This window comes from Chrysemys picta, chromosome 9 (assembly GCF_011386835.1).
Source record: "Chrysemys picta bellii isolate R12L10 chromosome 9, ASM1138683v2, whole genome shotgun sequence".
Classification (NCBI taxonomy): domain Eukaryota; kingdom Metazoa; phylum Chordata; order Testudines; family Emydidae; genus Chrysemys; species Chrysemys picta.
Window position 1 is genome coordinate 89748613 of NC_088799.1, and position 15241 is coordinate 89763853.

The 15241-nt window shown below is 40.3% G+C and overlaps 1 protein-coding gene across 13 annotated transcripts in view; it reads left to right on the plus strand.

Moving 5' to 3' along the window:
* The window catches only part of TENM1 (teneurin transmembrane protein 1), a 1376511-nt gene that overhangs the window by 1039479 nt on the left and 321791 nt on the right, over positions 1 to 15241 (plus strand). For all 13 annotated transcript variants that reach the window (XM_065556633.1, XM_065556629.1, XM_065556628.1 and 10 more), the window contains one exon: positions 9655 to 9918. In XM_065556633.1, the coding sequence (XP_065412705.1) occupies positions 9655 to 9918 (264 nt within the window). The remainder of the gene's footprint in view (positions 1 to 9654; positions 9919 to 15241) is intronic.

Consider the following 15241-nt stretch of genomic DNA (forward strand, 5'->3'; position numbering starts at 1 on the left):
TCTAACATATGCCTTTGAATCAAAAATAAATTAGTTTACTAATTGTAGGCCAGAAGTGTTCATAAAACGTGTGGCAAGGCAACCTGTGGACACACAAACGACAGCAGATTCTTTAATGTTTTATTAATGTTGTGGGATTTTAGACTAGCAGATTCTCTTTAACTAGGTATTATTGATTATTAAAAACAAAATGGACTGCTTTAAGTGGACAAGGTTATTTGGAAGGAAACTGACCAAAGGGTCAGTTTATTCACTAGCCTTGTGGTTCTTTTCTTTCCACTTTGTTTTGACAGTATCCTTTGTTCTGCTTCATTTTGGATAATTATCGTCACTAGTTTGTTCTTTGTGAGATAAAACCCTAATTCTGCAGTCTTTACTTGGGTAAAACTCACATCTTTCTGTGTAGGGAAAGGCTGCCAGTGCCTTGCAATGGGTCTCCTCCTGCTTGCAGCTCACTGAACACAGAAACCAGATATTTCAATCTGCATCCCAGAAGATCCCACCAGTTAGTTCTTCCATCATCTGCAGGTAGAATCCACCAACCCTATATTTCTGAGTTTGCTCATGCAAGAACAAGATGTTTTAAGTATGGTTCTAAAATAGCTGATCATGGCAATAAACTATGATCAATTATACTTTGTTTTGCTGTTGACTCTCTGTAAGCATAAATATGGCTGAGAAACAACAACATGGGCATTCACAGTTACAAATCTCCATTGTTAGTGATCTTGGTAAGCTATGGCTAAAAAATACTGCCCATCTAAAACCATGATTGGATATGCTGGTTTAGGATACTTGTAAAATTAGGGCTGTGGATTAATCACAGGTAACTCACTCGATTAACAATAGAATACCAATTGAAATTTATTAAATACTTTGGATGTTTTTCTACATTTTCAAATATATGAATTTCAATTACAACACAGAATACAAAGTTTACAGTGCTCACTTTATATTATTATATTTGATTCCAAATATTGCACTGTAAAAGTGATAACCAAAAGAAATAGTATTTTTCATTTCACCTCATACAAGTACTGTAGTGCGATCTCTTTATCGTGAAAGTGCAACTTACAGAGGTAGATTTATTTTGTTACATAACTGCACTCAAAAACAAAACTGTAAAACTTTAGAACCCAGAAGTCCATTCAGTCCTACTTCTTGTTCAGCCAATCGTTAAAACAAACAAGTTTGTTTACAATTACGAAGATAATGCTGCCCGCTTCTTATTTACGTCATCTGAAAGTGATAACAGGGGTTCACATGGCACTTTTGTGACAAACATTGCAAGGTATTTACATGCCAGATATGCTAAACATTTGTATGCCCCTTCATGCTTCAACTACCATTCCAGAGGACATGCTTCCATGCTGATGACGCTTATTAAAAAAATCATGCGTTAATGAAATTTGTGAATGAATTAATTGGGGGAGACTTGTATGTCTCCTGCTCTGTTTTACAAACATTCTGCCATATATTTCATGTTATAGCATTCTCAGATTATCACCTAGCACAGGTTGTTCATTTCAAGAACACTTTCACAGCAGATTTGACAAAACGTAAAGAAGGTATCAATGTGAGATTTCTAAAGATAGCTATAGCACTCAACCCAAGTTTTAAGAATCTGAAGTGTCTTCCAAAATCTGAGAGGGATAAGGTGTGGAGCATGCTTTCAGAAGTCTTAAAAGAGCAACAATCTGATGCGGAAACTACAGAACCCGAACCACCAAAAAAAAAAATCAACCTGCTGATGGCATCTGACTCAGATGATGAAAATGAACATGCACAGTCCACACTGCTTTGGATTGTTATTGAGCCCAACCCCTCATCGGCAGGGACACATGTCCCCTGGAATGGTGGTTGAAGCATGAAGGGACATATGAATCTGTAGCGCATCTGGCACGTAAATATCTTGTGACACCAGCTACAAGAATGCCATGTGAATGCCTGTTCTCACTTTCAGGTGACATTGTAAACAAGAAGCAGGCAGCATTATTGCCCATAAATGTAAACAAACTTGTTTGTCTGAGGGATTGGCTAAACAAGAAGTAGGAAGTGGACTTGTAATTCATAATTCTACATTTGTAAGTTCAACTTTCATGACAAAGAGATTGCACTACAGTACTTGTATTAGGTGAACTGAAAAATACTGTTTCTTTTGGTTTTTACAGTGCAAATATTTGTAATAAAAAAATATAAAGTGAGCAATGTACATTTTGTATTCTGTGTTGTAATTGAAATCAATATATTTGAAAATGTAGAAAACATCCAAAAATTTAAATAAATAGTATTCTATTGTGCTTAATAGCACAATTAATCGTGATTTTTTTTTAATCACTTGACTGCCCTAAGTAAAATATAAACTTTGTTAGTGAACAAAAATAGCAAGAAAAACTAGCTAAGGACTCCACAGTCATTTTTGTTGCATATCAGTAGAGTCTGCTTTGTAATTTTTGTTGTTCAGTAGCCACCTCTGTGATGTTCCAATTCTTCCCATCTTTAGCCCCACTGGCTTTACAGAGTTGAAGTGTGTGGGCTAGGATTTGGGAGTCATCCAGGTTCCTACAAATTTTCTCCTCTCCCATGTCCGTAAGGGAAAGCAACACTTTGGAACTTCCTTTTAAGAGAAATTAGAGGGTAACAGCCTGGTGAGAGCCCTAAGAAGCCAGGACTCCTGGGGATGCCAAGCTGTCCAGAAGCTAGCCGTAGCCTGTGAGGCTGGGTGGCAAAATTTATGTAAATGGCATCCGTGCAGATGTTCCCCTGCCTCCAATGGATCCCCTAAGATGTGCACAGGTCTGGGATGATTTGTGAGTAAAGGAATGGATTCTCCATTTTTTTCCACAGGGGTATGCCACTCCTCATGATGAAAAAGTGAACAGAAAATTTCACTAATTGAAACTCATGGAAAGTTATTCCTAAACATTTAGGGGACAATGAATCCCCAACTGAAAAAGCCCTGAAATTAGATATGCCTTTTGACCATCTGTCAGGCATTATCTACACTGGAATTTTAGCCACTGAAATAGCTGCACATACCTAGTGAGGACACAATTTACACCAGTTTTTGCAAATCCAAACTCTGAACTGTAGTTACACTGATGGCTAAAATCCCAGTGTAGTCAAGACTTCAGAAATACTGTCTGGGCTGGGAGTGCTTCCTCCAACGGACAAGGAGCTATAATGCTTTGCTTCCTCTAACAGACAAGAAGCTATAATGTTTTAAGAGCTGTCTGGATGTGGGCAGAGAGAGGCGCAGTGTGTGGGAGGAGGAGGAGAGGGAGAGGGCAGGAGGTGGGTTCTCTTGCTGCCAGTTCTGTTACCAGATTACAATACCAAAGTGAGAATCTCACAAAGAATTGCCAAAGCATCATTATCCAGTAGAGAGTAAAATATTCTGTTCTGCCCATCTGTACATTTTTCCTGCAGAAAACAATCTTTTTTTTTTTTAAAGAAGAAATTGGAATTTGGCGTCTTATCCATTAGTAAATTTGAATTATGATGAATTTTCTTCGTTTCCCAATAACATAAAATATTTCTAAATTCCCATATATATTTCCATATTTTTTTTATATATACCAGGGTTCAAAGGTCATATTGTTTCTTAGCATTGAAGTTGGAGCTAGCTATACCACAGCAGTCCTGCGATGATTTTTCATATTTATTTTATATATTCTTGTACCTCAGCCTTCTCCCCGCACCCCCATACACAATTTGTGTAAAACTTGGATTTTGTATTTATGTCCTCTAATTTCTCCTGAGACTATAGCTTTTTGGTAAGAAGAGACCTATCATAAATCCACTTGAACTTTATCTCCCTTAGGGAATATTGGAGTATTTTAGGTAACAAGATTAGATGTGCAAAGCTAAAATAACAACCACTTACGGCACTACAAGTGCTTTGCAGAAAATGCATACTATGGGAGTTAAACCCCTACAAAAGCTTGTATATTTAAGGAAATATTCTGTGTATGGAAGGAAAGTGTTACAATTCAATTGCATATCAATTGTTGTACAGAAAAGTAAATTTGTTTTGCTGCATCTAAACAAAAATTATCTAAAATACTGAATTCATTAGCTGCTACTTTCTGAATTAATATATAGACTGAGGGGTAAATTTTGCCCTTTGTAAACATGTGTAATCTAATTAGCATTAGTGAGACCTACTGGGCTGAATTCACCCCTTGGTTTCTGCCAGTGCAAACGGATGGAACCTGGGCAGCAGGCTGCCAGTGGCAAACAAACCGCCTGGAGTAGAACACAGCAGAATAAGCTACCTGTATGTAGCCTAAGCTCCACTGGGGCCATGGAGCCAGCAAACAGCCCTCAGGGTTACTAAAGTGTTAGCACTTACTAAGGATGCTTTTTGACTGATGAGAGAAAGTCAGGGCTGCTTTGAAAGAGAAGCAGGGTGTGAAAAATGTTTCAGTTGCTACTCTGAGCTACCTGATAGTTGATAGAGGGGAGAGTAGCTTGGTAGAGCACCTTGCAGAAATGCAGGATTCAAGATAGGAACAAAGTTACCTTGTCTATTCACCCTCTGCCAAAAACAGAGAATGAAAAATGCTGCAAGATTACCAAATTTAAAACGAACAAACAAACAAACATGAAAAACAACCAAAAAGCCTCATTACATGCCTGCAGTCCTGATGCAGGCGAAACTGACATGGACTTCAGTGGGGATTCTGTGTGCAAAGAGATTCAGGATTAGGCCCTTGCAAAGTGGCGGTATTCTATAATCTCATTAAAATATACGCAAGATTCTGATCTCAGTTACACTGGTGAAATCCAAACATCAGTGGACTTACTCTGTACTTATGGAATAATTGCGATTGGAATCTAGCCCTGTAGTTAATTCTCCTGGAAAGATATTATTACATCGAGGAATAAGTAAAGAAAAGTATTTTACATCTGTAAATAAAAATTGTACTTCATGTAGTAAATGATTTATTTTTTAAAAGTATCTTCTCATGGCAGTTATAACATCGAGTCTTGATAGAGACTACAACTGACCAAATGTATGAGGCTAATCTGACCGCTTCTGAGGCCTTGTCTACACTATGGAGGGAAATGGATCTAAGTTACACAACTTCAGCTACGTGAATAGCATAGCTGAAGTCAGCGTTCTTAGATCTACTTACTGTGGGGCCCTATGTCAACGGGAGATGCTCTCCCGTCGACTCCCCTTGCACTTCTCGTTCAAGTGGAGTACAGGAATCAACAGGAGAGTGATCTGCAGTCGATTTAGTGGATCTTCACTAGACCTGCTAAATAAACCACTGATGCATCGATCTCTGCTTGTCGTGTAGACAAGCCCTGAGTTTTCTTTAATAAACAAATCTCTTCCTTTCCTTTGATAATTATGGATTTTATATAAATAGAGGATATTCATTTCTTCCACTTTTCTGATACTACCTGCTGAAACTCTGACTAACTATTGTAATACATTGATTCAGTAGAAACTATCCATGGGTTTCTCCACATATTTGACAAAGATTGTTTTCACTGCTGACTGTGAGCTAATCATCAGTGACTTTTTGCCCTTGAACATTTTTTAGATGTTTAACTAAGAGCCAAAGCATGTCAATTTCTATGGTAACTTATGCCATTTAATCAGAATTTTAAATTGGTTGTTACACTCATTTTTTGGTAATAGATGATTTTGTCCACAAAGAATTGGGAGAAAGCCTAGCATCTGCAATCCACATTTAAACAAGTAGCCTGGTTTCCTTATCTCCTTTAGTTTTCATAGAATATCAGGGTTGGAAGGGACCTCAGGATGTCATCTAGTCCAATCCCCTGCTCAAAGCAGGACCTAATCCCCAACTAATCATCCCAGCCAGGGCTTTGTCAAGCCTGCCCATAAAAAGCTCTAAGGAAGGAGATTCCACCACCTCCCTAGGTAACCCATTTCAGTGCTTCACCACCCTCCTAGTGAAAAAGTTTTTCCTAATATCCAACCTAAACCTCCCCCATTGCAACTTGAGACCATTACTCCTTGTTCTGTCATCTGCTACCACTGAGAACAGTCTAGATCCATCCTCTTTGGAACCCCCTTTCAAGTAGTTGAAAGCAGCTATCAAATCCCCCCTCATTCTTCTCTTCTGCAGACTAAATAATCCCAATTCCCTCAGCCTCTCCTCGTAAGTCATGTGCTCCAGCCCCCTTATCATTTTTGTTGCCTTCCACTGGACTATTTCCAATTTTTCCACATCCTTCTTGTAGTATGGGGCCCAAAACTAGACACAGTACTCCAGATGAGGCCTCACCAATGCCAAGTAGAGGGGAATGATCACATCTCTTGATCTGCTGGCAATGCTCCTACTTATACAGCCCAAAATGCCGTTAGCCTTCTTGGCAACACAGGCACACTGTTCACACATATGCATTTTTTTGTTCACTGTAACCCCTAGGTCCTTTTCGGCAGAACTGCTGCCTAGCCACTCGGTCCCTAGTCTATAGCAGTGCATGGCATTCTTCTGTCCTAAATGGAGGACTCTGCACTTGTCCTTGTTGAACCTCATCAGATTTCTTTTGGCCCAATCCTCTAATTTGTCTAGGTCCCTCTGTACCCTATCCCTACCCTCCAGAGTGTCTACCACTCCTCCCAGTTTAGTGTCATCTGCAAACTTGCTGAGGGTGCAATCCACGCCATCCTCCAGAACATTAATGATGATTAATAATCATTCATGTCATTGATACCTCGTTATAACCGTGTAGCACTTTAGCTGGCTAATTATTAGCCCTATTTTGAACTCAGAACTGGTATATAGCTCTGGTCCTCCATATTTGTATGACATTGGGCAATAAAGTATTTTTATTAACGTACTGTGCTTTAAGTAGATGAAAGTAAATGCAATGATAATTTGCAGTAATTAATGGTAGATGATTATTTGTCAAGAAAAAAACATCTGAAATGTTCATCTTGTACACAGAGAAGGTGGTTGGGACCATAGTGCATGACCTATGGCTTTCTTAACCCAACACTGGACTCAGATGTCCAAAATCTGGCCCTGCTGAAGTTCATGGCAGAACTCTCCCTGAACCTCAGAGGAACCAAGACTTAGCCCATCTTGTCTAATTTGACTATAAAGAGCTCAGAGTTTGTGTCTCAGATGCATGGTACACATAATTCAAATTAAAGACTAAAATTGAACCGTGCTCCATATCAGAAGCCATTCTCCGGCAGAGCGATATAAAATATATAGTAAATGTACCCAATGATTTTTCATCAAGGTGGAACTCTGAGTATTCAAGATTAGCTTTGGGAACCTCATAGAAAAATAGGGTGTCTTGGGACCACACAGCATCTGCTCACAGTACTTGAGCTTTCATAGCTGAGGTTATAAAGATGCATGCAGTCTAATGTGCATCAGGGAAGACCATTCCCAGATTGGTGTTTAGTATTACTTGTCTTTTATTCCTTGGGCTCAAAAAGGCGGGCACAGTGGGAGGTGCAGATGCTTGGCACCTTTTGAAATCAGGCTACTTATCAATACAGGACCCTAACTTTAGGTGCCTAGGTTTGTAAATTTTGGCCAAGACCTTCAGGGAAGTCACCAAGATTTTTGTAGCCTTTGAGGGAGTGCCATTTCAACTCGGTGCCTGTCAAACTGATTAGGCTGGACACTGAGGCTTTAAGCTACTGTGAGAATTAAGCGTCCCTCCACATGACTGGCCTGCCTCTAATTCAGGGGTTCTCAAACTTCACTGCACTGTGACCCCCCCCACCCTTCTGACAATAAAGTTACTACATGACCCCGGGAGGACAGGGGTGTTGGCGCCTGAGCCCTGCCACCCTAGGTGGGAGGAGAGGGGGCTGCAGCCTGAGCCCCATTGCCCCAAGTGGGCATGGAGCTCAGCCTTCAGCTTCAGCCCTGGGTTCAGCAAGTCTAATGCTGGCCCTGGCGACCCCATTAAAATGGGGTTGCGACCTAAGTTTTCCGTAAGCTGTGTGGCCGTGCAGCTGCCTATTTAGTACCACAGGTGCTAAGGGAACCTGCCCGGGACCTGCCGTGGCATGGGGAGGGTGCCCCTCCCCTGGCTCTAACCTAGCTCGGCCCTCAACCTGCGATGGCCGGGGTGGCCCCCTAGCCCCAACTATGCCGCGTCCCGGCCCAGACCCTGACCCGGGTGTCCTGGCCCTGAACCCAGCCGTGGCGGCCCGGAGTGATGCAGTGTGGCCCAGACCCAGCCGTGGTCTAGTGATGCAGCTAGACCCGAACCCAGGCGGCCCAGCATGGCCAAAGTTGTGGCGGCCCAGCCTTGGCCGGTGCAGCATGCCACAGCCTGGACCAAACCCGGGCAGCCAACCCCTACCCCAGCCCTAAGCCCCTCATTCCCAGCCTCAGCCCAGAGCCCGCACCCCCCCCAACTGGAGTCCTCACACACCTGCACCCCAACCCTCTGCCCCAATCCTGAGCCCCCTCCCACACTCTGAACCCCTCATCCCCACCCCCACCACATGAATTTTGTTATGTGCACCAATATGGAGGTGATGTGTGACACATCACTTCATATTGGTGCACATAACAAAATTAATTCCGCACACGGGTGGGAAAAATTTGAGGGAACACTGGTCCCGACCCACAGTTTGAGAACTGCTGCTCTAATGTTTTTATCATAGAAATCTACAGGGCAGCTACCAGGAATTTTCTATACCCCTGTACGCAGCACATCTTTCTCAACTGAGAGTACGGATCTGATATTCAATTTGGGAGGACAGTTCTGCAATCCTTATTGAATGAAAACTCCTCAACCTATCTTCCTGAGAGTCTGTTTTTCCCAAGTGAGAATATGCAGAGGCTATCTCAAAGAAGAAAGAGAGGTTACTTATCTGTGGCTCTTTGAGAGTGTCTCCTCTGCATACTCATTGTGGTTCCTGTCCACCTTCTACTCTTTTCCAAAGTTCTACTGTTATACAGCTATGCTGTGTGTGGAGTGACTAAAATGGTTCGGGATTGTATAGCCCTTTAAAATTGTGGCTGTGATGATTCAGTCCCATAGGGGGGCACTTGTGCTGTCCCAACAGTCATTGGTTTTCTAGAAAGTTTCTGAAGTTCAGTGGCACTGAAGAGCCACATTCCATAAGTGTGAATATGCAGGGACAGTACTCCCAAAGAACCATAGTAACTGGTAAGTAAACATTCTTTGTCTCCTGTGGATTTACCAGAGAATTTCAAACTAAGTTTTGTGAGTTCCTCATCTTTTACAGACACTGAACCAAACATTTGCCATGACAAAACATATTAAGTAGGATTGTATTTTGTGAGACTGAATTAATTTTAGAAAAATTTTGGAGAAAAAAATTCATTTTGGTGAAATCAGTATATTGACTTGACATTATCAGTTGCATACATTATTTGGTGTTAATTCAGCTTTGTGGTAAACTAATGTTGCAAAATTGTACTAATTGTTAAATTTGTGTATGTCGATACTTTAATATACATTCCTACTAGAATAGAAGAAACAAAATTAAAAGACATTAATACACAATTTACATCATACATTGAAAAAAATTCATTACATTGAGGGACTTCAAAAGGCAGTATCTGGCCCAGAGTTATTTAAACAAAAGCCTTTCCCAAAATGGAGTATGTTAAAGAGAATATTGCTTCTAATTTCTAAAATTTTCTGAATGTTTGTGTTTTGCAGAGATGGAATTCTGTGAAAATCCACACATCGTGTGCTCTGGCTACCAGACAGATTTGCATGGTGTATCTCAGCATGGTTACCCATTGGAGATGGGTTCAGATGTGGATACTGAGACTGAAGGTGGTGCTTCACCACCAGATCATGCTCTGAGGATGTGGATGACGGGGATGAAATCAGAACACAGTTCCTGTTTGTCAAGCCGGGCAAATTCAGCTTTGTCCCTGACTGACACTGACCATGAAAGGAAGTCTGATGGAGAGAATGGTAATAAAGCAATCATATAGTATACTAAAATATAAAGAGCAGCTAATTTGAACCTTTCCTCTTCTTGTTTATTTTTCTTCTCTTTCTATAGATCCTCATTCTATAGACAAATCAAAAGGCATAAATTGTGTTTATGTTCATAGTATACATTGAAAATATGTAAGTGAGAAGATGTTTTGGGTTAATTTGTGTATTTCCTTTTAACAGTGGAAGCAATGTTAGCTTCCCCTTTGTATACATTAGGAACATAGGGACTGATCCGAAACCCATTGCAGTTAACTTTAGTGGTCTTTGGATCAGGCCCTTAATCCTGTAAATGCAGTTGTAGTGGATGTACCTGAAGTAGGAGCTCATTCTGCAAACATTGGCTTCTGGTCATAGTACTTCAGACTGACTAGTTCCAGTTTGACTCTAATGGTACTACCCTCAGTTAAAAGTATTATGCCCAATATTAAGTGTTTTCAAGATCAGACCCTTTTTTGTACACTGTATAATAGTCTCCTGTGGAGGTGGGATAAGCCCTTTACTTGAGACTCCTGTCATAATGGGCAAAATGTTAAAAAGCCCTGCTTTTTCTGCCAAAATGATTGGATAGGTCTTTTTCATCACTAATGTCTGTGATTCTTGTAATATGTGATGCTTTATCACTATTGTTGAAAAAGTTTGTGTTCTCTTCCAGGCTTTATGCTTATGTAGTATTTGAATGTTCCCAGAAGGTAGAATTAAAAAAAAAAAAAAAAAGTTAGTGAGAGTAAGAAAATCAAAGCATTATTCACCTCAGTGTATCAAGCAACAAATAGAAATATTTTCTAATAATTTCCCCACTGAGTATTTCAGAGCAATAGGTAAATAAATATTATATATTTCCCCTAAGCATCAGTATGCCTATCCCATGTTCTAGTTTTGTATTTCTACATGTAGGCTACAGTATAGAAATTGTGAAATAATTCATTTTAAAGATATATAGATGTGCGCACACATACAGACACTCTCTCACACACGCACATATATATGTATTTTACTGGCTAATAAAATATCAGAAGGGGGCAATGAAAATAACTGATACCATTGTAGTGTTCAGAGTAGTGCTGTTTTAGTAGAGATACAGTGGTAGGGTGTAGTAAGGTCCTGTGATTAATGTCCTTTTTGTAGATGTAATATATGTTTTGACGGTACTAGAGTTCAGATCATATGTGAAGTTGATAGTGTAATTATAATTTGTCCTATGGGTGATGTCTGTCCCTTGTACACCAGTGAAAATGTCCCATATATCTTCAAAGTTACAGGAGTATGACTTCCCTCGTGCTTTATCCATCTGAGGATTAAGTCTTCTGTGCCAATGTTCTTTGTTGTTTTGCTAGCACCTAAGTCATGTGAGTGCTGCCACTTGCTTGTACAGAGAGCAAGTGTTGCCTTCTTTCATCTGTCACCTGAATTCTGCCTCTTGAATATGGACCTCCTTCCTTCCACTGACAATACTGCCTTTTTAGGCATTCTGGTTCTTAAATAAGGATTAGCAGGCTTGAATATGGCTTGCTCTGGGATTGTCTGCTTGCTCAGTACTGGAAGGTTTAAAGGGAAGGCTGATTGCAAAGGGAGCACACTTATTTGTGTCATGGAGAGAAGAGGATCTTTCCAGTCCAATATTTTAAGGTTTTTGGAGTTGACACTTTGAGATCTGATTGGCTGTTTGGCCAAGGTGTCAAATTTTACTTGCAACACTTTTTTATGGCTGGGTCATTGTGATAGTCAACTGGTCATAGAGTTACACTAAATGTCATATTTGGGGTCAGTAACAAATTTCCTCCTACAGCAGATTGGGTAGCTGTGGGTGGAGGGGGAAGAAGTTGGTATTACCTTACTCCCTATGGATTGGAAGAATCAAGGACTGCATGTTATTAGGGGAAGGAGGCCTAGTTATAGGGTTTTGAGGATGGAGTAACTTCTTGTAGATTCATAGATTTTTAAAGCTAGAAGGGGCTATTAGGAATATTTAGTCTTCCCTCCTGCATATTCCAGGCCATAGCACTTCACTCAGTGATTGCTGCATTAAGCCCATAACTCCTAGTCCTCCATAAATCTTATGTCATTACTTTTTAATCAAAGTGCCTGTTGTTTTAGGTTACATTCTTAGCCATGGGTTCCAAATCCTCTCCTCTGATTGGGAATAGGAGGTTGAGGGAAAATTGAGGTGTTGCACTGCTGTTTGGAAGGGCATTGGAACTGAGAATACTGGTATGAGTCATTATCTATCTGAACTCCCAGTTCTCACTCTGGGGAATCGTCAGGGTTGGGGTTGATAGACTAGGCTTCATTGTACTTCTCCACCTATGGATGGGACACAACAATACTTGTTGGTTTGTGAAAAGCATATGGATAAACTTGGAGACTACAGGGATTTAGGCCACTACTGGTTAGTTAATAGTTTTCATTCACAGGATAAGTTTATAAATAAATTCATGGTCAGAGGACTTGAAGCAAGAGATGTGTGTGTGCACATGCACTATATACTATATATAAAAAAAGCGCTCTCTGAACACTGTTCTTTTCAAGTCTTAAATAATTCATAGATTCTAGGACTGGAAGGGACCTCGAGAGGTCATAGAGTCCAGTCCCCTGCCCGCATGGCAGGACCAAATACTGTCTAGAACATCCCTGATAGACATTTATCTAACCTACCCTTAAATATCTCCAGAGATGGAGATTCCACAACCTCCCTAGGTAATTTATTCCAGTGTTTAACCACCCTGACAGTTAGGAACTTTTTCCTAATGTCCAACCTAGCCTGCAGTTTAAGCCCATTGCTTCTTGTTCTATCCTTAGAGGCTAAGGTGAACAAGTTTTCTCCCTCCTCCTTATGACACCCTTTTAGATACCTGAAAACTGCTATCATGTCCCCTCTCAGTCTTCTCTTTTCCAAACTAAACAAACCCAATTCTTTCAGCCTTCCTTCATAGGTCATGTTCTCAAGACCTTTAATCATTCTTGTTGCTCTTCTCTGGACCCTCTCAAATTTCTCCACATCTTTCTTGAAATGCGGTGCCCAGAACTGGACACAATACTCCAGCTGAGGCCTTACTATAGCTGAGTAGAGCGGAAGAATGACTTCTCGTGTCTTGCTCACAACACACCTGTTAATACATCCCAGAATCATGTTTGCTTTTTTTGCAACAGCGTCACACTGTTGACTCATATTTAGCTTGTGGTCCACTATAACCCCTAGACCCCTTTCTGCCATACTCCTTCCTAGACAGTCTCTTCCCATTCTGTATGTGTGAAACTGCTTATCTATTTGGGGTGGTCAAACACATTTTTTCTTATCCCTCGCCCACATGCGAGTATTATATAGTTAATTAATTCTTGTGGATAAATTCCTTTCATTCTGTACAAGAAGTCATCCAACCACATGAAGAATATGGGTCAGAATTTATCCTAGTTATACCTTAGTTACCCTGGAGACTTCAGTCAGTTTGAATGGGTGGAACTGAGAGTAAAATTGGCCCTACATATGTAAAAATAATGAACACACTGCACATTGAGTGAGGTGCAGGGGTCCATTGTTGAGAGGAAGGTGTGTACCTCTTTAAGGGGTTAGAGAGGCATGGAGTGACTTATATGGCAGCTGCAAAACAGTCTAGCATGTGGATGTTGACCCATCCCTCCCCCTCTCTCAGCTGACCGGAAGAGAGGCGGCACTATATAGGTCCCTGCTGGGAAGGAAAAGCCATCTTTTACCTCGGCCAGGTGGAGCAACTCCCATCCATGAAAGTGGTGAAATACCAGGTTGTCAGGATCCTCTGTGGGCATTGTGCTACTTGCTCCTTTCTTTGGGAGCTGGGGTGGAATTTCTCCCTCACCACCAGATTGGCCAAGGCAAAATGGGGTTTTTTTTGCCTTCCCCACAGCAGGTTTGGGGGGCTTAATTGGGGCAAACATGGAATGGGAGTTAGAGTCCAGTGTAGGTACTCTGTAGGGATGGGATACAGTGATCAGATAAAATGGATTGGTAAAAAATTCAAAGGAGGCATTTGTTAAAGAAGTGGAAACATGGGGAGTTTGGAACTGCTTTGACTGGCACGAGGGGACACCTCCATCCTTTATAGCCACCCCCACCCTTCATTTGAGTGGGGAGTCAGGTCTCATCAGTGGGTTGGCTGGAGTCCAGGATGGGTAAGGGAGAGAGCTGCTGAAAGTCTCTGGATATGTATCTGGATATAAAATGATCATGGAATTACTTCACTTATATATTACTGAACTCTTCACTTTTGTCTCCCGGGTGCTCCCAGACAGTTAAGAATAAAGCTGGGGCCTAATCAAATCACATCCAGTGTCTCCGGTCCTCCTTCAAGCATAGCTGGACAAAGATATGGTCACAAGAGAGTCTTAATTTTTTTGTCTCTAGATTACAGTATTTTTGCCAGACAATATAAAATGTAAATGCTTTAGTTCTTTTAACTTGGCTACCTGGGTGACATGATTCTGGGTTAACACTGCATCTGTTACTTGCTATTCTGAAGATAATCTAATATGGGGAAAGAGATAACAGATGGGGTTATTTAAAAATGCTTACTATGTTTACATGGTATACTTAAATCCAACTGAACAACATAGCCTGCAAATTTAATTGGATACTTTAAGCATGCTATATCCATATTTAACATCTTTAGGGAATATTAAGTCTTGGTTGTACTATTTATAGTTACTAATTGCTTACTCAAAGTAGCTGGTGGAAGATGTATGCTTTCTCTTGAATTACTTTATGAACCTAATCAACATTCTTTATTATGTATACTGAGTAATTCCATTTGATAGTTTACTAGATAACTTATTTTGCTATCAAACACCCCAACTCTGTCATAATTATTACTTAAACACACTCTTGTTTAGGAAGCATTGAACAAATTGTTTGAGTAGCAATATTCTCATTTAAATTAGTTGTTCTCAGTGTTAATGACAATTAATAATAGCCTGTTAGTGCACAAACTGCCTTCAGCTGGGCCTGAGGCTAAGCAAAATATATATTAACTACTAGTAATGAATGACCAGTTTCTTGGGAATTGTTGCTTAACTCAGCAATGCTATAAATAGCCAGTTATAATATGTACACTGTTACTGAATAATGTGTGATGGTAGACCTGCAGCAGAAAAGCTACACAATGACAACCTGAAATCTATTTATAAAAATAGAGATATTTTATTGCATTGAAAAGGTCAGCAATTACTCTCAACCTATTAAAATCATATTTTCTATCATATCATATCATAATATAATTTTAATTGGCTTCAAACGTTTAATCTATCAGCATACTATTCTTATTAATTT